Source organism: Prinia subflava, chromosome 21, assembly GCF_021018805.1.
Source record: "Prinia subflava isolate CZ2003 ecotype Zambia chromosome 21, Cam_Psub_1.2, whole genome shotgun sequence".
NCBI classification, from domain to species: domain Eukaryota; kingdom Metazoa; phylum Chordata; class Aves; order Passeriformes; family Cisticolidae; genus Prinia; species Prinia subflava.
In genome coordinates this window covers 1,242,208-1,265,346 of record NC_086267.1, presented here as the reverse complement: position 1 = coordinate 1,265,346, position 23,139 = coordinate 1,242,208, and the positions used below count along the sequence as shown (strand labels likewise).

General features: G+C 58.1%; 1 protein-coding gene across 2 annotated transcripts in view; it reads right to left on the bottom strand.

The window, feature by feature from the left end:
* Positions 1 to 23,139, bottom strand: part of PAX7 (paired box 7) — a 114,793-nt gene that overhangs the window by 27,830 nt on the left and 63,824 nt on the right. For both annotated transcript variants that reach the window (XM_063417541.1, XM_063417542.1), the window contains exons 6-7: positions 17,105 to 17,270; positions 15,322 to 15,515 (exon numbers count right to left, since the gene is read on the bottom strand). In XM_063417541.1, the coding sequence (XP_063273611.1) occupies positions 15,322 to 15,515; positions 17,105 to 17,270 (360 nt within the window). The remainder of the gene's footprint in view (positions 1 to 15,321; positions 15,516 to 17,104; positions 17,271 to 23,139) is intronic.

Below are 23,139 nucleotides of genomic sequence, written 5' to 3'. Positions count from 1 at the left end.
CTGGAACCACCTGGGAAATGCTGCGGGATGGAGAAAATTCCTCCAGGGCAGGCAGAACCGCGTCCCTCGGCCCCGAGGTGCGGCCACTCCCACCCGCTCCCAGATTTCAGGGAGCCCCATCCCTCTCCAGGAGCAGCTCCCTGCTCTCCTCAGCATCACTCCCGCACTTCTGACCCGCTCTAATCCCGGTGCCAGATTTTAGGGAGCCCCATCCTTATCCAGGAGCAGTTCCCCGCTATTTTCAGCATCAATCCCGCACTGCTGATCCGCTCCCACCCCACTCTCAGATTTTAGGGAGCCCCATCCCTGTCCCGGAGCAGTTCTCCGCTCTCCTGGCACCCCTTCCCTGCCGCAGAGCCGGTGCCCCCCGCGGGCGGCTCCTGCTCCGTGTGCCGGCGGGAGCGGCCGGGCCGGGGCCGGGCTCTGGGACCGGGGCCGGGCTCTGGGACCGGGGCCGGGCTCTGGGGCCGGGGCCGGGCTCTGGGACTGGGACCGGGCTCTGGGACCGGGGCCGGGCTCTGGGGCCGGGGCCGGGCTCTGGGACTGGGACCGGGCTCTGGGACCGGGGCCGGGCTCTGGGGCTGGGGCTGGGACCGGGACCGGGGCTGGGCTCTGGGGCCGGGCTCTGGGGCCGGAGCTGGGACCGGGACCGGGACTGGGCTCTGGGGCCGGGCCGGGCTCAGGGGACGGGGCTGGCCCCGCTCCCGACTCGGGGCTCGGCTGCGCCCTCGCATCGCTCATGAGGCGCTGCCGGCACCTCCGGCAGCCGCTGCGGGCCTGCGGGTCCGGCCCAGGGCAGCCGGAGCAGCCCTTTGGGACCTTCCTGGGATAGGCAGCGCTCCCAGTTCCCTCCCCAGCACTCTCAGCCCTGTCCCCAGCACTCCCAGTCCCCTCCCCAGCATTCCCAGCCCCGTCCCCAGCACTCCCAGTCCCCTCTCCAGCACCCCTCCAGCACTCCTAGTCCCCTCGCAGGCACTCCCAGTTCCCTCCCCAGCACTCCCAGTTCCCTCCCCAGCACTCCCAGCCCCGTCCCCAGCACTCCCAGTTCCCTCCCCAGCACTCCCAGCCCCCTCCCAGGCACTCCCCAGCACTCCCGGCTGTTTCTCCCCTCACCAGGAAGGGGCTGCAGCACCACACAATTGCTCCTCTCTGCACCACCTCTCCTCCTCCTCCTCCTCCCTCCCTCTCTCCCCTCCTCGCAGGCAGCCCCCAAAGATTTCTTGCTTCTCCCTTCTCGTTCATTCTTTTTGCTTTCTTTTCTTTTCTTCTTCTACTTTTCATTTTTTTTTAAAACGAAAAATGTTATTTTGTGCCTCCTGAGCCTTCTCCGGCTCGGGCTCGGCGCCTGTATCAGCTGGAGGAGCTTATGAGCTTCGTCTCCTCGGATTTAGACTGAAATTTTGATTTTCTGCCGCGCTCAGATAATGTGGAAATCCCGTTCCCCGATATTTGCTGTTTATCAGCGCGGCGCAGCGCGGTTCTGGGGGGAAGGGCCCCTCCCCCTCGGCGGGGCCCCCTCGCCCCCCGCCGCCCCCCGGCCCCGCCGCTAATGGAGCTCCGCTCCGGAGCGAGGCGGCCGCGAAAGCCTCACCACGGCGAGCGGGGACAGAGGAACTCCCCGGCGGAGGTTCCAGAGCCCGGGACTCTGAGCCTGGAGGGGTCCGCGGCCGGCTCGGGGCAGCCCGGGATGGCGGGAGCGCTCCGTGCCCGTTACCGGCCCGGGGTGGCGGGAGCGCTCCGTGCCCGCCCGAGGGGTTGGAGAAGCCCGGGCTGGCGGGAGCGGTCCGTGCCGGCCCGAGGGGCTGGAGCAGCTCGGGGTGGCGGGAGCTCTCGGTGCCCATTACCGGCCCGGGGTGGCGGGAGCGCTCCGTGCCCATTACCGGCCCGGGGTGGCGGGAGCGCTCTGTGCCCATTACCGGCCCGGGGTACCGGGAGCGCTCCGTGCCCGCCCGAGGGGCTGGAGCGATGGGAGCCCCGAGGTCTTTTCTGCTCCAACCCTTCCGTGACCCTCCAGTCCCTGTGCCCATCCCCAGCCCTGTGTCCTGCCAGGGCCCTCCGAGCCACCCCCTCCTCTGCAGGCCCCGAGCCAGGCTGGGTCACCTGAGGTCCCCTGTAGCTTTCCAGAGCCGGGACGGAACAGCCTGGGATCCATCCTGCATTCCCACGGCTGGAGTGGCCCTGTCCCCCCGTGTCCCTCACCTCCCTGTCCCCTCCACGTGCTGCTTGTCCCGGGAATTCCTGTGTTCGGGACCCCGATCCCACTCCCTGTTCCCGCACACCTTTCCCGGGCCCTGCACGCTCCCCTCTGTCCCCGGCGAAGGGCGGGGGGACATTCCCTGCTCGACACGAGCCCGGCACAGCGACACTCAGTGAAAACCGCGGGGCTCAGCGGCGGGAGCCGCTCCGAGGAGCTGCGCGGGTAAAGCCCGGCTGCTAATGAGGCCCCCCCCCTCTCCTGGAAGGGCTGGCCATTGTCACATCGCGCCTCTCCGTGTCCCCTCGCGGGGACAGCTGGCATCTCCCCGCGCTCGGAATGATGTCCTGGGCTCCGCTGGGCCAGGATTGCTCTGGAGCGGCACTGGGGGAAGGCAGGAAAAAACGGGGGAAAGAGGGGGTTTTGGGGAAAAAAAAAAAAAAAAGGAAAAAATAATAATTAAAAAAGAGTGGGAAAGGAGACAGGAAGCGCGATAAAGCTCAGCTCTGCGCTCGGCGCTTCTCCGCTGCTCCTCTGGTTTAAAGTGACTCCGCTTCTTATGGAAACGGAGAGGCGGTATTAGAAGAAGAAGAAAAAAAAAATAAAAAAACCACCAAGACACAGAGAGCTTCCTTATCTCATGGAGACAGTTGTCAGGAATCACTTTGACTGAGTCGTTTTGTCTCCATGCTTTTTTTCGCTGTCAAGCAGGCCTCAGGACATGGATCAAAGGAGAGGCGCCGAGCGCTCGCTGAAACTTCTGATCCCTTCTCGGAACAGACGCGCGAGTGGCAGACAGCTCCTCTCCACATCAAATGGGGGAGCGGAGAGAGGCAGCACGGCCGAGGGAGAGGGAGGCGAGGAGCTGGGAGAGGCTCGGGGAGGCAGAGAGGAGCTGGCGGTGCCGCGGCGGAGCTCGGTGTCCCCTCTCCGGGTCCCCATCGGGAGCAGGTGGCCCCGCCGTGTCCCTGCAGCGGGGGTGGGACAGCGGTGGGTGGCTCCGGAGGGACAGGGCAGCGCCCCAGGGATGCCCCGAGCCGGGCTGGAGCGGCGGTGAGAGCCGCGACCCGCGGGGACAGCCCGGTGTCACCTCCGCGCTGGCCCGGTGGGTGGATTCCTACCCAAAACTCGTCGGTCTGGCCTCTTCCCCCTCCATCTGCAAGGCCCGCGAAGTGATTTCCCCAAACAGCCCCTCCATACCTGCATTTCCTCTTTCCCTTCAACCCCACAGCCGGGGTAATCTCCCAAATTCCCCATGGTTTCCAAAACAGCCCCTTCATGTCTGTATTCCCTTCTTTCCCTCAATCCTGCAAAACACTGATTTTCCTGTGATTTTCCTTGTGGTTCCTCAGAACAGCCCCTCCGTGCCTCTATTCCCTCTTTCCCTTCAACCCCACAGCCTCCAAAATTCCCTGTGATTTCCCCAAACAGCCCCTTCATGTCTGTATTCCCTTTTTCCTCTCAATCCTATAACCCACTGATGTTCCCTTGATTTTCCTTATGACTCCTCAAAACAGCCCCTCCGTTCCTCTATTCCCTCTTTCCCCCCAGCCCCACAGCCGGGGTAATTTCCCAAATTCCCCGTGATTTTCCCAAACAGCCCCTCCATGCCTGCATTCCCTCTTTCCCTTCAACCCCACAGCCTCCAAAATTCCCTGTGATTTCCCCAAACAGCCCCTCCATATCTGTATTCCCTTCTTCCTGCAAACCACTGACTCTCCTGTGATTTTCCTTATGACTCCTTAAAACAAGCCCTCCATACCTGCATTTCCTCTTTCCTCCAACCCCACAGATGGGTAATCTCCCAAATTCCCCATGGTTTTCCAAAATAGCCTCTCCATGCCTCTATTCCCTTCTTCCCATCCATCCTGGAAAACACTGATTTTCCTTATGACTCCTCAAAACAGCCCCTCCGTGCCTCTATTCCCTCTTTCCCTTCAACTCCACAGCCGGGGAAATTTCCCAAATTCCCGGTGTTTTCCCCGAACAGCCCCTCCATGCCTGCATTCCCGCTTTCCCCCCAGCCCCATCGCCAGCCCCGTGATTTCCCTGGATGTGCCCGGCCTGGCCCCGTGCCCTGCCGGGCTCACATCACCCTCCAGGTGCTCATTCCCTGAAATCCGATCCCGCTCATCTCCAGCCGGGATGGGCTCAGGGACTGCCCGGGGCTGAGAGCGGCGGGCCGGGACCCCGCACAACCTCTGATCGCTGCCCTGCTCTGCTCTGCTCTGCTCTGCTCCTGCCGGCCCCGCCGGGATCTGGGGTCTCCAGCCCTGCCGGGATCTCCAGCCCCGCAAGGATCTGGGATCTCCAGCCCCGCAAGGATCTGGGATCTCCAGCCCTGCCGGGATCTCCAGCCCCACTGGGATCTGGGATCTCCAGCCCTGCTGACCCCGGGCTCGGCTGTCTCAGGAGGCAGCAGAGGCCCCGCAGCCCCCGGAGATCTCCCCGCACATCCAGCGCCACACAAGGGGGGGACCCCGGCCTGGAATGGACCCCATCCCCGGGAGCCGCCCTGTCCTTCCCTGCGGCTCCTGGATCTCCTCCCTCGGCACTTCCCTGGGCACGCAGCGGCTGCTGCCGGCCCTGGCACCCCAAACTGTCCAAGCCCACACTGCAGGGCCATTCCTGGCACCCCAAACTCTCTGAGCTCACACTGCAGGGCCGTTCCTGGCACCCCAAACTGTCTGAGCAATGTCCCTGCCCGGCCCTGGCACCCCAAACTGCGCAAGGTCACACTGCAGAACGATTCCTGACACCAGAAACTGTGTGAGATCACACTGCAGGGCCGTTCCTGGCACCCCAAACTCTCTGAGCCCTCACTGCAGGGCCATTCCTGGCACCCCAAACTCTCTGAGCCCTCACTGCAGGGCCATTCCTGGCACCCCAAACTCTCTGAGCCCTCACTGCAGGGCCATTCCTGGCACCCCAAACTCTCTGAGCCCACACTGCAGGGCCATTCCTGGCACCCCAAACTCTCTGAGCCCACACTTCAGGGCCATTCCCCGCTCCTTCTCCACACCTGGGGTGGTGGGAGGTCGCTCTGGAGGCTCTGGAAGCTGACGCCACCCCAAACTCTCAACTGCCTCACACCAAAATCCAGCCCAGCGTCCATTTGGGATTCATCTCATCCCTCACACCTCTCCCGAGCTTTGGGGCCGCAGAGCCCTCCTGAGCAGCTCTCCGGGCTGCTCCAGGGGTGGATCCAGCCCCGGAACTCCTCCATGTGCCTCTCCAGCAGCGATCCCGGCTGGGAGGGGAGGGAGGGGGAGTTTCCCTCCTCCTTAGCGCACACGGATGGCCAAGCGAGGGGAAAACCAACCCCGCTGGGTGCTCAGGTACCCCCAGACCTCCGGGAGAGCCGCACACACGGAGGGGGCTCACTGCCCCTGCCCATCTCCCCCGGGCAGGGATTCCCGAGCCGGGACAAGCTGGAATCTCGCCAGGAGAGCCCCGGGCCCGCTCCCAGCCCCTCTGGCGGCACCTCCGGAGCGAACCCCACGAGCCGCCCCGGGGAGAACCAAGCGGGGCAGCCCGGGCTGGATTCTCCCTGCCCGGGACGGCTCCTCCCGGGCGGGGCACAGCTGGAGCGCAGCTGGATGGAGCAGGCACAGTCGGGAATGTGTGCCTTGGGAATGTGTGCCTTGGGAATGTGTGCCTTGGGAATGCGTGCCCCGGGAATGCGCGCCCGGGGAATCCCGGGGCGTCCCCCCCTCCGAATCCCGGTTATTTATTCCTTCCATTGCATTCCTCGCTTTTCAGCTTTCCCCTCTGCCTCGCTCCCCCCGCTCCGGGGCTGCCTTTCCCCCCGATCCCGGCTCCCTGGGATGTCGCGGGGCCGGGAATGCCGGGCCCCGTTAATCGCTCATGGCTCGTTTCCCCCCGTGCGGTGCCTGCCGCGCCCCGAGCCCCCTCGGTAACCACAGCCCGCGTCTGGATCCTCCTGTCCCGTCCCTGTTCCCTCCCCGGCGCGGGGAACAGCCAGAGGAGAGCTGATAAAACCCCAAAACACCAGGGCTGGCCGGACCGTGGCAGGAATTCGGGAATTCCTGTTCCACCCGCCCTGCTCCGGCTTTGCTCTCGCCGCCACGGCCGGGTCTGGCTGGGGAGGGACAATTGAAGGTTTTGGGGACAGATTTCGGTGTCTCAGCCCCGGGTGCCTTCAATTCAATTCAATAAATTTAATAAATTAAATTCAACATTTGGGGTTATCGGGCGCTGCCGCGGCTCCCCACGCTGCTCCTTCCTGCTGCCATCGCTCCTGTTCTTCCCCTCAGGTTTTCACCTACGTTTCTTCCCCTATTTTTTCCTTATTCCCCCCAAATTTGAGTCCTGCTGCTCCCTGAGTTTGCAGTGCCAGGATTCCCGTGGGATTCCAGGGTCGGGAATGCTCCCGAATCCTTCCGTGCTTCCCACATTTTCCTATCTCAGGGATACAGGCATGGAACGGCGTCTGGAGCGGGAATCACGCGGGGATGAACACGGAATTCAGGCTAAGGGAATAAAATCCCGCTTTTTTTCGTTCCCGCTCTGTTTCCAGAGGGATCGGAGCACCCAAATCGAGCGGGGGCACTCCCGGAACACCGGGACGGAGGGCGGAGAGGCCCCTGGGGTGTGGATTCCCCCTTTTCCCCCTTCCCATCCTCCTCGGAGCCGGGGTCCCCGGGAAGCAGGCGGAGCGGGGCGGATCTGCTTTCACACGGGAAGAATGTTCCCTTCTCCCGGCAGCAGAGGCGTCAAACTGACAAGAGCAGATGGGCTTTGTTTGGTGAAATATATCCCCAAAAATGCCGGAAACTTTGGTGGAAAGCCGGGCAGCTTTCCTGGGATGCGCAGGTTAAAAGTTTAGGGAGACGCGGGGCCGCTTTTCCCGGGAGCTGCCGTGTCCCTTTCCCAACCCCGGCGAGGGAAGGGCGAGGGCGCAGCAGGAACCCGCAGAGGATGAGGAGGGGCAGCAGGGATGCGCGGGGCGCTGATGAAGGGCACGGCGGAGGGATCGGGATCCTCTGGAGGATCGGGAATGCCGCGGGATGAGGGGGAGGCAGAGCCTGGAGGGGGAAGGGGAGAGGGGCAGGGGCGAGCCCGCGGTGCGGGGCGGTGAAGGACGAGGCGGGAGCGCGGCCCTGGCCCCGGATAAGCCGGGAAATGAATCCTGATCCGGCCAAAAGCGAGCCCGGAAAACGCGAGCGAGAGAAGGGTCTCCTTTCAGGGAAACGGGGAATCCTTAATGCTTCCTCCCTGAGCAACTGTAATGCCAGGATGTTCCCAATCTGCTTTGAGGGATGGAAAGATTAAGAATAATAAAAAAATTGCAATAAAATATGTGTGAACGAGGGGGTAATTGTGGACAAATGCAGCATTCAAATTCATTTTTCAGCTCTTTTACACACCATTTCAATCTTATTTTCTGCTTGTTAATGAGATCTTGTTGGTTGGGGTGGGCACGGCTGCCCAGTATCGCTCGGGTAATTGCACATAATTTTCTCTCTACCAGTGATTTGCATCAGATTTTTTTTCTAATTCTTTGGTATTTAAACCCCCTCCTCCCTTCACACCCCCCCCCCCCAAATCTCATCCTCTCCTCCCCTTTTTTCTTCCCCTCCCCTTTCTCCTGGCCCAGCAAGACTCATTTGGAATGCTTATTACAGGCACAGTGTCTCCGAAAAAAAAAAAAAAAAAAAAAAAAAAAAAGGGAAAAAAAAGGCACCAGACGGAGAAAGGGATTGGTGGCACTGAGGGAAGGAGACAGCGCGGCCTCTCCGGAGCCAGGAGGGATCCCGGGAAATGAGGGAAGGAATTCCCAGAGCCAGGAGTTCCAGGGAAGAAATTCCCAGAGCCAGGAGGGATCCCTGGAACTGAGAGAAGGAATTCCCAAAGCCAGGATGGAGCCCTGGAAATCAGGAAAGGAATTTCCAAAGCCAGAAGGGACTCTTGGAACTGAGGGAACGAATTTTCAGAGCCAGGAGGGATCCCTGGAAATCAGGGAAGGAATTCCCAGAGCCAGAAGAGACCCCTGGAACTGAGAGAAGGAATTCCCAGTGCCAGGATGAAGCTCTGGAAATGAGGGAAGGAATTCCCAAAGCCAGGAGGGATCAAGGGAAATCAAGGATGGAATTCCCAAAGCCAAGAGGGATCCCTGGAACTGAGGGAAGGAATTCCCAAAGTCAGGAGGGAGCCCAGAACCAGGAGGGATCTCTGGAAATGAGGGAAGGAATTCCTAGAGCCAGGAGGGATCCAAACCCCAGTGACAAACCCGGGATTGGGGATCCGACCCCAAGCTCCAGACACCGGGAATGAATTCGCTCAGGGAGAAAAAAAAAAAAAAAAATAAATAAATAAAGCCACTGAAAGCCCTGAGAAAATTAAAGCAACAACTCTGAGGAGGTGAACAAGTTTCTCTTGGCTCTTTGTGTTTCTGGAATTGTCTTAATCCCTGGAGATCACGCGGGGCTGTTCGGAGATTCCGAGCTCTCAGGAATAACAAGCTGTGGAAGTGCCTGGAACTCCTGACTTTAAAACTCCGCTTTGAGCCCCACCTGCCCCAAGCTGAGCTCTTTTTTTGGCTTTGGAGCAGCCCTGGCCGGACCCTGCCCTGCAGGGAACCTTCCCAGGGATCTCAGGGAGCAGCAGGAATTGCAGGAGGGGAGGCAGCGCAACAAACCCTCCTAAAAACCCACAGAGAGACACTTGAAAAGGCAGAAGAGGCGTGGCAGAGGAGGCTGGAGACGAAAAGCAGCAGAAAACACAGAAAATTCCCGAATTCTTTGCTGTTTGAGGGGATCTCTCAGCATCAGCCCAAGTGGCCCCGCTTTGGTCCTGTAACACTCAGCTTAATTCCATTTCCCCCCCTCAGCCCCCAGCGCAGCACACACAGCTCCTGGAGGGCTGGCAGATCCTGACTGAGACAGAACTGGGCTTAAAACTGAGTTTAAGGCCAGGATGGATGGGGTTTGGAGCAAGCTGGCCCGGTGGAAGGGGGTTGGGATCAGCAGGGCTTTAAGGTCCCTCCCAAGCCAAATTCCCTGGGATCATTCTAAGATTTATCAGGATTTGTTTTGTCCCCAGCCTCAGCCCCGCTCAAGAAGGGAAAATTCAGGCTGGCAGATCCTGATCAGGACAGAACTGGGCTTAAAACTGAGTTTAAGGCCAGGCTGGACAGGGTTTGGAGCAAGCTGGCCTGGTGGAAGTCGTGGCTGCCCATGGAGGGGGGGTTGGGATCAGCAGAGCTTCAAGGTCCCTACCAAGCCGAATTCCATGGGATGATTCTAAGATTCCTGAGGACTTGGTTTGTCCCAAACCTTATCCCAGCTCAGGGAGGGACAGTTCTAGGACAGGCCTGGCCTAGGCTGAGCTGGTGTGGGTTCAGCTGGGTGCAGGGTTTGTTTTTCCTGCCAGGTTCTGGCTCAGGGTGTCTCAGGGCTCTCCTGGAGCTCGGTGAGGATCCCTCAATAACTGGGAGTGATTCCTCTGCGGGATGGAAATTCGGGAATATTCGGGAATGTTTATGGGACCCCAAGCCAGGCACAGACACTGCTTCCAGCCCACTCCGGGGAGGAAGGACGAGAGAAGCTCCAGGAATCCCACTCTGGCTGTGGAGCTGCTCCCTCCCCGTGTTTGACCTTCCTCGGGAGCTCTGCAGCTCCAGGGGTTTGGGCAGAGCCCTCCGTGCTGGCCTGGGGACAGCTCTGGACCAGCCCAGCCGGGCTGGGGACAGCTCTGGGCCAGCCCTGGACCAGCCCAGCCGGGCTGGGGACAGCTCTGGGCCAGCTCTGGGCCAGCCCAGCCGGGCTGGGGACAGCTCTGGGACAGCTCTGGGCCAGCCCAGCCAGGCTGGGGACAGCTCTGGGCCAGCTCTGGGCCAGCCCAGCCAGGCTGGGGACAGCTCTGGGCCAGCTCTGGGCCAGCCCAGCTGGGCTGGGGACAGCTCTGGGACAGCCCAGCCGGGCTGGGGACAGCTCTGGGAACAGCTCTGGGCCAGCTCTGGGCCAGCCCAGCCGGGCTGGGGACAGCTCTGGGAACAGCTCTGGGCCAGCCCAGCCGGGCTGGGGACAGCTGGGGCCACCTCCAGACCTTTGGGGAGCAGGGGGGACGTTCCTGCTGTGGGTTCCAAGCTCCGGCGGGATAAGGGGGGAGCAGGTCCTGACAGCTGCAGGGGGCTCAGCTGGAGGCAGCAGGGAACCCCAGGGACCCTGCCCGGAACCCCCTCTGGCAGAGGCTGGCCCAGCAAAGAGCCATCCCAAATTCCTGCTGCATCCCAATCCCTGCTCCATCCCAAATCCCTGCTCCATCCCAAATCCCTGCTCCATCCCAAATCCCTGCTCCATCCAAACCCCTGCTCTGTCCCAGCAGAGATCCATCCCAAATTCTTGTTCTTTCCTAAATCCTTGCTCCATCCCAAACCCTGCTCCATCCCAAACCCTGCTCTGTCCCAAACCCTGCTCCATCCCAAACCCCTGCTCTGTCCCAAATCCTTGCTCCATCCCCAATCCCTGCTTCATCCCCAGTCCCTGCTCCATCCCCAGTCCCTGCTCACTCACAAACCCCTGCTCTTTCCCAAAACCCCAGCTCCATCCCCAACCCCAGCTCCATCCCCAATCCCTGCTTGGGTCACCCCGGGGTGTCTCCTGAAGGTCCTGGCAGGAGCAGGACCTGAGCCACCCTCAGGGTCCTGGTGGAATCCTGTGGGATTCTCTCCTGGTCACAGCTTGGGAAGGGGCAATTCCCTCCCAGGGTTTGGGATTTGGGATGGGTTGGGGGTAACCGAGTCCTCTTCGTCCCATCCTCACTCCAGGAACTTTTTTCCCCTCCTCATCTCCTGCTCTGCCACTGGGGAGGGTCCCAAAGGGAACTGGGAGGGGACAGGGCTGGGACAGGTGGCCTGAGCTGGCCAAAGGGACATTCCCCCCCACGGAATGTCCCCATTCCCAGGGCACCAACGGGGACAGTCACTGGGAAAGGGTCGGGAAGGGGCATCTGGCATTGGCCAGCAACTGCATTGAGCAACACTTGGTTATCCATTATTATTATTATTATTATTATTATTATTATTATTACTGTATTTTACTTCATTCTCAACTATTGAACTCTCCTTTTCTCAACACACAAAGTTTTACTTTGGTTCTCTTCCCATTCCAGAGCTGGAAGTGAAAAATGGGGGCAGGACAAGGAGCTGGGTCAGGCTTAACTTCCAGCTGGGCTTAACCTGCGTCACCTCTGCCCAGCCCAGCTGGTGTTTTCGGGTGAAATGTCACAAAGTCCTTCACTGGGGGATGAGGCAACGGGAGCCAAACACTCCCAGCTGAGCTCTGGGATTGAGGCAGAACAGTCTGGGAAAAGCCGGGAGGCTCCAGCAGCTGGAAAACGGGGAATAAACAATTCCCACGGGAAGTTTGGGCAGAGCTCCTGCAGGATCTGCTCCGGAGCAGGGGATGAGCCCACGGTGGCCACCTCAAATCCCCTTTTTCTGTTTGGGAACAGGAATGCTGCAAAGTGCACTCCAAATCTCCTTTTTCTCTTTGGGAATGGGAACACTGCAGTGCCCACCCCAAATCCCCGTTTTCTCTTTGGGAACAGGAATGCCGTCATGGCCACCCCAAATCCCCATTTTCTATTTGGGAATGGGAGCACCACAGTGGCCACCCCAAATCCCTATTTTCTCTTTGGGAATGGGAACGCAGCAGTGCCCACCCCAAATCTGTTTTCTGTTTGGGAATGGTAATGCCACCTCAAGTCCCCATTTTCTCTTTAAAAACAGGAATGCCATGGTGCCCACCCCAAATCTCCATTTTCTCTTTGGGAACGGGAACACCACAGTGGCCAGCCCAAATCCCTGTTTTCTGTTTGGGAACAGGAGTGCTGCAGTGCCCACCCCAAATCGCCTTTTTCTCATTGGGAACAGGAATTCTGTGGTCCCCACACCAAATCCCTGTTTTCTCTTTGGGAACAGGAATGCCACCCCAAATCCCTGTTTTCTCTTTAAAAACAGGAACACCATGGTGCCCACACCAAAACTCTGTTTTCTCTTTGGGAACGGGAATGCCATCCCAAATCCTCATTTTCTGTTTGGCAGTGGGAACACCACAGTGCTCACCCCAAGTCCCTGTTTTCTGTTTGGGAACGGGAATGCTGTCATGGCCACACCAAATCCCTGTTTTCTGTTTGGGAACAGGAACATTGCAATGCCCACCCCAAATCCTCTTTTTCTCTTTGGAAACAGCAAAGCCATGGTGCAAACCCCAAGTCCCCTTTTTCTCATTGGGAACAGGAATTCTGTGGTGCCCACCCCAAATCCTCTTTTTCTCTTTGGGAATGGGAACACCACGGTGCCCACCCCAAATCTCCATTTTGTCTTTGGGAACAGGAACGCCATGATCCCCACCCCAAATCCCCATTTTCTGTTTGGGAATGGGAACACCACGGTGCCCATCCCAAATCACCATTTTCTCTTTGAGAACAGGAATTCTGTGGTCCCCACCCCAAATCCCCATTTTCCCTTTGGAAGTGGGAACGCCGCTCTTCTCCTCCCGGATTCCAGCTGCCGGCACAGCCCGTGGATTCCAGCCAGGACACCCAATCCTGGGGTAACTGGATAGGGAGGAAAAGCTGGGAGCTCCCGGCCCCCTCCCCTTGTCCAGACCCCAGGAATTCTCCTCCTCCTCCTGCTGCTGCCAAGGGGGAAAGGAGAAACCAGCGCGGAGGCAAAGCGCCGCCATCCTCAGCTCCCAGTTTGGCTTTTCCAGCCTCCTGAACCCCCTCTTCCCCTCTGGCTGATCCTTCCCCCCGCAGAGAGGAGCCCCAGGCAGCTGAGAGGGTGGAACCGTGCCGGGATTCCCCCTGGAATGCCGCGGCAGGGCCGGATTGTGCTCAGCACAATTAATAAATTACACCGAGCACCCCATAAAGACACCTCCCAAAACTGCCCTGAAAGAGGACAAATCCAGCGGCTCCCCATCCCACCGGGAGCATTTCTCATCTCCTTCCACTAGGAACAGCAGAGGGCTGGGAAAGGCAGGGATTTCTGATCAGGGAATGCAAAGCAGTCACAAAATAACCTGGGTTAGGCTCTCTGTGCACAAAGGGAACAGATGAATTTCCACGCCGATATCTTGGCCCTCACATGATTAAAAGCATCAGGAAAACGGGAATCTCCTCTTCCTGGGGGTGCAAAGCTCTCTTTTCTTCAGGCCTGCCAGATAAAGGATCCTCTCTTTCCCATACAAAGGGCTTATGGGCTCAGGGATATCTGTCCCCAGCCTGAGCCTGGGGGCAGGGGAATTTGGGATTGGGATAAGCGGAGGAAAAGCCACGGTCTGGTCCTTTCAATGAGCCCCTGATTCTGCAAGACCGGGCAGGAGAGGATGAAGGGAAATGGAAATTGCAGGATGGCCTTCTCTGTGCCTGGGGCTCATCCCAGGCATCTCATCCCTGCCTTACTCCACGGGGATAAATTGCACTCGGGATCATCTGAGTTAATCCCGGGCGCCGGCCCAGCTAACCCGGGCCTGCCTTTGAATCCCAGGCTGTATCCTCCCAGCCCAGTGCTCTCAGAAATCCCTTGTCAGGGGGATATCTGCCTATTCCCCCACAAATTTCCCCGTTTGGAGCAACATCCAGCCCCACATCAGTCACATTTCAGTATTTTTCCATCCAGCCCCATGCCAGTCAATATTTCAATATTTTCCCATTCTGCTCCATGCCAGTCAATATTTCAGTATTTTCCCATCCAGCCCCACCCAGTCACATTTCAATATTTTCCCACTCTGCCCCACACCAGTCACATTTCAATATTTTCCCATTCTGCCTCGTGCCCGTCACATTTTAACATTTTCCCACTCACAGCCCAAAGTGGGGGGTTTGTACCATTCCAGAGAAGTTGCAGACATTCCCTCTTTCCAGTGACGCTCCGTGTTTGTTCTCACACTCAAGAGATCCCAAACTGGACCTCACCATCCGCACCCCTCTGGTGTCCCTGTTTGCTGGACTCCTCTCCAAACCCCTGCAGCTTTTCCCATTTCGGGTGCCCACCTCATTTCTCCTCCTAATTCCAAATTATTTTGGCTTCCAGTCCTAAATAAACTGGAACCCTCTGAAACCACTGCTGCCCCTCACACAACTCCTCACACAAGTGACTGAGAGCGGGGAAAAAAATGGGATTTGGTGTCCCTCAGGATAAGGACAAGTCCTGGCTGCTCATTTTCGGTTCCACCTGAAAACAAAGGCGAGCTTGGAAACTCCTTTCCTCCTCCACAACCCACCCACGCCTTGTGCAGAGCACCAGCAGGATTGTCTGCAGTTTCCCCAAGCCAAACCCCAAATCTCCATCTCTGAGCTCAGGCCCACGGTCCAGCCAGACCTGGATCAGCCACCCAGGAGGAATCATGGAGCCGATCCTCGGCTGTGCTTTCCTTGGGATCAGCGCCCCTCCGCAGGGGCTGCCCCGGCTCTGGAATGGTTTGGGAGGTGCTCCAGGTGTTGGTGATCCCTCACCCCAACCCGGCTGTGGGAATGACCAGGGCTGGGCTCAGGACAGAGCTGCTGTCCGTGGATCCATGAATCCTGCCCTCTCCATCATCCCAAGGATCCATGGATCCTGCTCTCTCCATCATCCCAAGGATCCATGGATCCTGCTCTCTCCATCATCCCAAGGATCCATGGATCCTGCTCTCTCCATCATCCCAAGGATCCATGGATCCTGGCCTCTCCATCATCCCATGATCCATGGATCCTGCTCTCTCCATCATCCAAGGATCCATGGATCCTTCCCCTTTCCATCATCCCATCCTGCCCATGGCCCATCCCAGCTCCTCCAGGACTTTCTGCGAGCTTTGGTGAGTATGGAGCTGGAATTTGGGATGGGCCAGAGGAATTGGGACACCCCACAGGTGGAGAATTCCCAAGGGAAGCACCTACTTCCAGATCTTGGCCTTGAGGACTCATCCAGGATTTCATCGTATACTTTCAGCTCATTAACAAACGAACTAATCACTCTCCCTGGGCTGCCCACAGGAATTCCTGACAGCAACAACCACAACAACAACCACAACAACCCCGACAACCGCCGCGGTGCCGGCTGGTCCCGGCGGCGCCCCCGGTCCCGGAACGCGGAGAAGGCGGAGACGGGCACGTACCTGCGGGGAGAGGCCGTTGCTGACGGGGTTCATGTGGTTGGCGGGCGCCGTGGCGTTCATGAAGCTCTCGGAGTAGCTGGAGAAGCTGTGCCGGGCGCCGTAGGCAGAGCCGGAGTCGGCGGCGGCGGCCAGCCCGCCCTGGTGCATGGTGGAGGGCGGCAGCGGCTGCGGCCGGTGCACGGTGCTGCCGCCGTCTGCGGGGACACAGGGACACCAACGGGCTGGGATCACCCCGGGAAAGCCCCGGGAAACCGCCAGGAAATGCTCGGGAAACCGCCAGGAAACCCCCGGGAAACCGCCAGGAAACCTCTGGGAAATGCCCGGGAAACCGCCAGGAAACACCCAGGAAACTGCCAGGAAACCTCCGGGAAATGCCTAGGAAACCTCCAGGAAATGCCCGGGAAACCACCAGGAAACCCCTGGGAAACCGCCAGGAAACCCCCCAGGAAACGCCCAGGAAACCACCAGGAAACACCCGGATAACAGCCAAGAAACTCCTGGGAAACTGCCAGGAAGCTGCCAGGAAACACCCAGGAAGCCCCCGGGAAACTTCCAGGAAAACCCCAGGAAACCACCAGGAAATTGCCAGGAAAACCCTGGGAAACCCACAGGAACCCCCCAGGAAAGCCCCAGGAAACCCACGGGAAACCACCCCAGGGAACCCCTGGGAAATCCCATGGAAACTCCTGGGAAACCCCCAGGAAACTCCTGGGAAATCCCTGGAAAAATCCCAGGAATGGTGGCCTGGCCATGCCGGGACCCAGCAGCTCCGCACTGTGCGAAGCTGGGGGAATGTCTGGGTTTTCACTTCGTTTTTCCCTCTCAAGAGAAGCTGTGAATTCCTTGGTGAAGGCCCAAGGCTGATGGGATTCACTACTCCTTCCACTGGAATATTCCCGCTGGTGAACCCTGGAACGGAGATTTACCCTGAACGAGGGGTCACCCACACGGCCCCCGATTACCGGGGTGTGCTCCTTGCTCAAAACTCCAGCCGTGGCACACGGGCACACGGCAGAAGGGACGTGGGATAGAAGAGAAAACGGAGGAATCCCCGTTGACTTGAAGAAAAACCTGGATTTTCCCAACTAAAGGAAAACCACAAGAGGCGCACAAGTGTCCCACCCGCGGGCAGGACACCACAGATCAGAGACTCCCACCGAGGGAATCACAGAATGGTTTGGAAGGGACCTCAAAGGGAATCACAGAATGGTTTGGAAGGGACCTCTAAGCCCATCCCTGTTAAATCCACTCTTGGTGCATCCAAATAAGGAAAAGGGGGTTCAGTTGGACCACTATGGAGAAGCACCAGAACTTTCCGTTCTCCTCTCGTCGGCGTTGGCCCAGCGCCAGCACAGGGGCGCTGGTTGGGCTTTGGAAACGTTCCCCAAAACCTGTGGCTGTTCCTGTTGGCAGCAAGCCAAGCTGTCCCACCTGGACCAGCGAGCGCTCAAAGACTGCACAGAGGTGCTCAGTGGATTTTTTGGACTGCCTCAGCCAGCGCTGAGCTCTGTCTGCACCGCATTCAACTTAAATTTCTTCTGTTTGTTATTTCCACCGTTATTAAAACCTTTTCTTTCACAAAGCGCGGCCAGAGAAGTTCCCTGGCTGTTATTGAGCCATTCTGAGTGGCTGAAGTTCAACCCTTGGGCTCGCTACACCTTCACAAGGCTCGCCACACCCCGGGCAGGTGCAGGACCGGATCACCCCCGTTCCCACCCCCGGGAGGCTCCGACACCGCGCGGCCCGGCCGAGGGGAGGTGGGGGCGGCAGGCGGGGGGCTCACCTTGGGAGATGGTGGTGGTGGGGTAGGAGGAGTCGGGCAGCTGGTACGGGGGCAGCGCCGGCATCCCCGCGGGCGGGAAGCCCCCCGGCAGCAGGTGGTTGAAGGCCGCCAGCTGGTTGGCTCCCGCCTGCTTGCGCCAGCGCGCCCGGCGGTTGCTGAACCACACCTGGGGGGACAGAAAACAGCCCCTGGTGACACCTGAACAGTGTCTGTCACACCTGGGGGGACAGAAAACAGCCCCTGGTGACACCTGAACAGTGTCTGTCACACCTGGGGGGACAGAAAACAGCCCCTGGTGACACCTGAACAGTGTCTGTCACACCTGGGGGGACAGAAAACAGCCCCTGGTGACACATGAACAGTGCCTGTCACACCTGGGGAGACAGAAAACAGCCCCTGGTGACACATGAACAGTGCCTGTCACACCTGGGGAGACAGGAAACACCCCATGGGTGACAAACATCCCATGGGTGACACCTGAGCTCTGCCCTGTCACACCTGGGGGGACAAGAAACAGTCCATGGTGACACCTGAGCAATGTCTGTCACACCTGGGGGACAGGAAACAACCCACAATGACATCTGAGCAATGCCCCAGCTGGGGGGACACAAAACACCCCATGGTGACACCCGAGCAATGCCTGCCACACCTGGGGGGACAGAAAACAGCCCCTGGTGACACCTGAGCAGTGTCTGTCACACCTGGGGGGACAGGAAACACCCCATGGTGACACCTGAACAGTGACACCAGAGCAATGTCCACCACACCTGGGACAGAAAACAGCCCCTGGTGGCATCTGAGCTCTGCTCTGTCACACATGGGGGACACAAAACACCCCATGGGTGACAAACACCCCATGGTGACACCTGAGCAATGCCTGTCACACCTGGGGGGACAGGAAACAGCCCCTGGTGACACCTGAGCAATGCCCTGTCACACCTGACGGCAGCACCTTCCGGCCAATGCCAAAGCCGGGCTCAAGCTGGGCCCAGCCTCCGGCGTGCGGCGGTGAATCCCCAGCGCCGTTCCTCGTTCCCTTCCCCCCCAAAGCCCCATCCCCGTCCCCCGCAGGGTTTCCAGCGGCCGGGGGCGCCGGGATGCGGGGGGTGATGGGGTAAGAGCTGGTCCGAAGATCCCTTGGGGTCTCACGACTGTCAGGGGCTGAGACCCCAGGACCCTAAACCACAGCACAGGAGCTCTGGTCTGGCTGAGGCGGGACCCGGGTTCCTCCTGCAGCTGCACCCACTGGACCAAGACACCCCCTCAGAGCCGTGCAGGAACAACGGGACTGTCACGGTTCCCGGGCCGTGTTTGCGGAGCTGTGTTTGCTCTGACTGTGCTGTACCTGCTGCAGAGCCCAGCCTGCCCCGCTCCTACACTGTGCAAGAAAACCTGCAGCACTCACGAGACCTCTCCCCCTTCCTGCCCTGCTGCCCCTCGCCCCAAAAAGGACTACAATAATCACCCTGAAAAAGAGATTCTCTGAGGCCTCCCTGACGGACAAGACGGATCTATTGGCGCTCCACGAGGACTGCCAAGGTGGTCTGTTGGCTCCATGCCATGAGGACTCGCGTCTGCTGTCGGTAACTACACCACCCTTTTCCTCTTTTCCCTCTTTCTTTCTTTCTTTTCTTTCCCTTCTCCTCTATCGCATTTTGTTTGTATCACTAAAGATACATTGATTTTAATTGAACCAAATCCTCATTGCCTCTTTTTGCACTCTGAAATCAGAACGAGCAGTGATGGCCGTCCATGGGGTCGTGACAACCGGGTTGGAGTGTTCCTCAGAGCCCATCCCAGCCCACTCCGGTACCCCCGGCCGCCCCCGGTACCCTCCAGGCTGGGGATCCCACCACGGGATTAAGTTCCACACCAGCGGCACTGCGAGCAGGGATAAACACCAGATCAGCATCGCGCTGGTGGGCTTGGACAGGCTCGAGAGACGGAGCCGCCCCGCAGGGAGCTCGGGGGGCTCAGCTCCTCCGGCCGGGGCTGTGCTGAGCCCTGCCCTGCCTGCGAGGGCTCTGCGGCCTCGGCGCTGGAATAAACCCGGCCTGAAGGCCGGCACAAAGCTGAGCTCAGCCCTGCAGCGTTGCCACAGCCGCCAGGCTCCAGAGGAGGTTTCCAAACTTGTGTGGCTGCCCTGGTGTGTTTTATCGGGAGCAATCTCCCTTCTGCAGGGCAAAAAGGGCTCCCCAAGTGTTTTACTGGGGGGAAATTCCTTTCTGTAGGGCAAGAAGGGCTTCCCAAATATTTTATTGGGGGGAATCTCCCTTCTGCAGGGTGAAAAGGGCTGCCTAAGTGTTTTATCAGGAGCAATCTCCTTTCTGCAGGGCAAAGAGGGATTCCCAAATGTTTTATCGGGGGAATCTCCCTTCTGCAGGGTGAAAAGGGCTCCCCGAGCTGTCTCCTGGGCTGGCTTTGCTTCCTTTCGTCAGGGAGGGCTCTCAGGCCTGGTCGTGTTTGGGGTTCACGAGGATAAGCTTTCAAGGCAGATGAGAACGCAGCTGCTGGGCTTTGGGAGGCCTCGAGAGCTGCAAAACACGATTGAATTTCACAGCAGCCAGGGGAAAAAAACGGAGCAAAAATCGAGAGTGGGGGGAAAGCCGCCCCCCTCTGTCGGGTTCCCAAGCTGCTCGGCCTCAGGTCAGGAGCTGGGCTTACAAAGGGGTTCCCACACCTTGGGGGCAACCCCAAACTCCCCAAATCCTGCTGAACCAACCCAAATTTCCTTCCCCAGATGCTGCAGAACCAACCCCAGACTGACCCAAAGTCTGCAAAACCAACTGCAAATTCTGTCACCCAAATCTTGCAGAACCAAACCCAAACTCCCCAAATCCTGCTAAATCAACCCAAATTTCCTTCCCAAGACACTGCAGAACCAGCCCCAGACTCACCCAAAGTCTGCAAAACCAACCCCAAATTCTGTCCCCCAAATCTTGCAGAACCAACCCCAAACTGCTCCAAATCCCGCTAAACCAACCCAAATTTCCTTCCCCAGATGGTGCAGAAACAACCCCAAACTGCTCCAAATCCTGCTAAACCAACCCAAATTTACTTCCTCAGATGCTGCAGAACCGACCCCAAACTCCTTCTCCAAATCCTGCAGAACCAACCCCAACCCCTCTTCCCAAATCCTGCTGAAAAAGCCCCAAACTCCCTTCCCAGGCACGGCAGAACCGTGGTCCCACAGGCCCCAAACAGGATCCCAGTCTCAAAGTGGGTGCCTTTGCCTCGAGTTCCCTGTAAATTCCTCATTCCTGGGCAGTTTTCTTGTTGGAAAAGGCAATTTTCAGTCAGGCAGTTCTGAGTCAGTGTCCCCTGAGCTTCCCCCTGGGGTTGTTTTCGGGTTCCCTGGATCTGTTCCCCATTTCCTGGGGTACTGAGGGAATGGTTTGATCAAACCCCACTTGTGGGGTTGTTTTGGGGTTCCCTGGATCTGTTCCCCATTTCCTGGGGTACTGAGGGAATGGTTTGATCAAACCCCACTTGTGGGGTTGTTTTGGGGTTCCCTGGATCTGTTCCCCATTTCTAGGCGTGCTGCAGGTTTGATCCAGCCCTGCTCCCAGGGTTGTTTTGGGGTTCCCTGGATCTGTTCCCCATTTCCTGGGATATTATTTGGTCCAGCCCTGCTCCCAGGGTTGTTTTGGGGTTCCCTGGATCTGCTCCCCATTTCTAGGTTGCAGATTTGATCCAGCCCTGCTCCCAGGGTTGTTTTGGGGTTCCCTGGATCTGTTCCCCGTTTCCTGGGGTGTTATTTGATCCAGCCCTGCTCCCAGGGTTGTTTTGGGGTTCCCTGGATCTGTTCCCTGTTTCCTGGGGGCTGTGACGGCCCCGGCAGTGCCCAGGCCCGGGCAGGCCCTGATTTAACGCTGGTTTCCTCACAATGAGAACAAGAACCCCGCGGTTCCCCCCGCGCCCTCGGCCTCAATGCCGGCCCCGGGAGGTTTGTGGGGCCCTGGCAGGTCCTTGGCACCCAAGCCCTCCTTCCCCAGAGCTGGGGCTGGGGCACGGCCAGCCCGGAGAACCTCCAGGAGGTGACAGAAATGGGTCACCTCACCCCCTGTGTGCTCCCACACTCTGGGGCTGCTCCTGGTGCCCAAATCCCCCAAATCTGGCACAGAAATGGGTCACCTCACCCCCCCGTGTGCTCCCACACTCTGGGGCTGCTCCTGGTGCCCAAATCCCCCAAATCAGAAATGGGTCACCTCACCCCCCGTGTGCTCCCACACTCTGGAGGTGTTCCTGGCTCCCAAATCCCCCAAATCTGGGACAGAGTCGAGGGGAGAGCAGTGAGTGAACCCCGAGGCCTGAGGCGCTTTGCCATGCATCCAGCCCAGTCCGTGGAAGGTTCTGGGAGCAGGGAGCAGCACAAAGGAATAAAGAAATAACCTAAATAAGCTTTTTTTTTTTTGCCCAAAGGGGATCCCCTGTCCCCTTTTTTTTGGTCCTGCACGGGTGCAAAATTCCAGTCTGGAATGGGGGCTGTGGGCCTGCCCTGCTCCTGTCGTGTCCCTCCCTTCCACTTCCACACCTGGAGTATTTCTGGTACTTAAGGAGAGAAATAAACCTTGTCTGTGGAGAGGAAAAGGAGAAAAAGAAACCTCTTTGAAGAGGAAAAGAAGAAGAATAAACTTCTCCTTGCAGAGGAACAGGAGAGAAAGAAACTCCTTTAAAGGGGAAAAGGAGAGGAACAAAGTTTGTCTGTTGAGGGGAAAAGGAGAGAAATTAAACTTCTTGCAGAGGAAAAGGAGAGACAAACCTTCTCCTTGCAGAGGAAAGGAGATAATAAACCTTCTCTTTGCAGAGGAAAACGAGAGATTTTTTTTTCTTTGCAGAGGAAAAGAGAGAAATGTTCTTTTGGCAGAGGAAAAGGAGAGAAAAAAACCTTTCTCTTTGCAGAGGAAAAGGAGACGAATAAAGCTGCTCCTTGCAGAGGAAAGGGAAAGAAATCTCTTTGCAGATGAAAAGGAGAGGAACAAACCTTTCTTTTTAGAGGAAAAGGAGAGAAATCCTCTCTTTTTAGAGGAAAAGGAGAGGAATCTTCTCTTTGCAGAGGGAAAAGAGAGGAATCATCCTTTCTTTTTAGAGGGAAGTGAGGAATAAACCTTCCCTTGCAGAGGAAAAGGAAGAGCTGGAAGAGCTCCCACCCCCAAAAGATCAAGATCACGGTGCAGAGAGCAGCACACAAAAAGCAAAACCATCACCAAGACCCAAATCCAGGAGAGAGGAAGGGAAACAGAACCCCGGGAATGCAGAGGCCACTCCAGCCATTTCTGACTCTCCCAAGGGTGGGAAAACCCTTTTTGTTTTCCCCAGCAAGAGCCAGGAGCTGCAAACCCACTCGGGATGAGACTCTCGGAAAGAAGATGTGGAGTGAGATGTTCCAGGATGGGACAGGAGGGCCTGGCTGCTCCGAGGTCCGATTTATGTGATCAAAACCCAGCTCAGAACAGGCTGCTGCTGCTTCACGCCCCGTGTGGGGTGATTCTCGTCTCATTTACACTTCCAATCTGCTCCGGATTAAAATCCACCCGTGTGAGAGCGGCAGCTTCCCACACCCGGTGTAATTCCTTTGTTTTATGCGGAGATAAAAGGATACTCAGGATCCTTTTACAGCCAGGTAGAGTCACCCTGGGGATGAGCCTTTTCAGGCTGCAGCGTTTGAGAAGAAAGGGAAGATAAACTCCGAGGGAGAGGATTATCGGCAGAGAAATCCAGTTCCTAATTACGCTCCTCCTGTGACTCTGGGAGAACTGTTGCTTTTGGGATTGAAGTCAACCAATCTGAGCCCTTACACAGCCTGTGCACGGGGTTAAACCGAGGATAAACCCCCCATTTTGCACATTTTGGGCCATTTCCACACTCAGCCAGCTGAGACTGAGGCTCTCTCACTGCGGAAGGAGCTGGAGCCAGCGCGAGATCTCGGCGATTTTTGGGGCAAACAAAGGGGAAGCGATAACCCTAAAAAACCAGCACCCTAAAAAACACCTGCAATAACCCCAAAACCCCACCTGCACCAGAAGAGCTTCCCG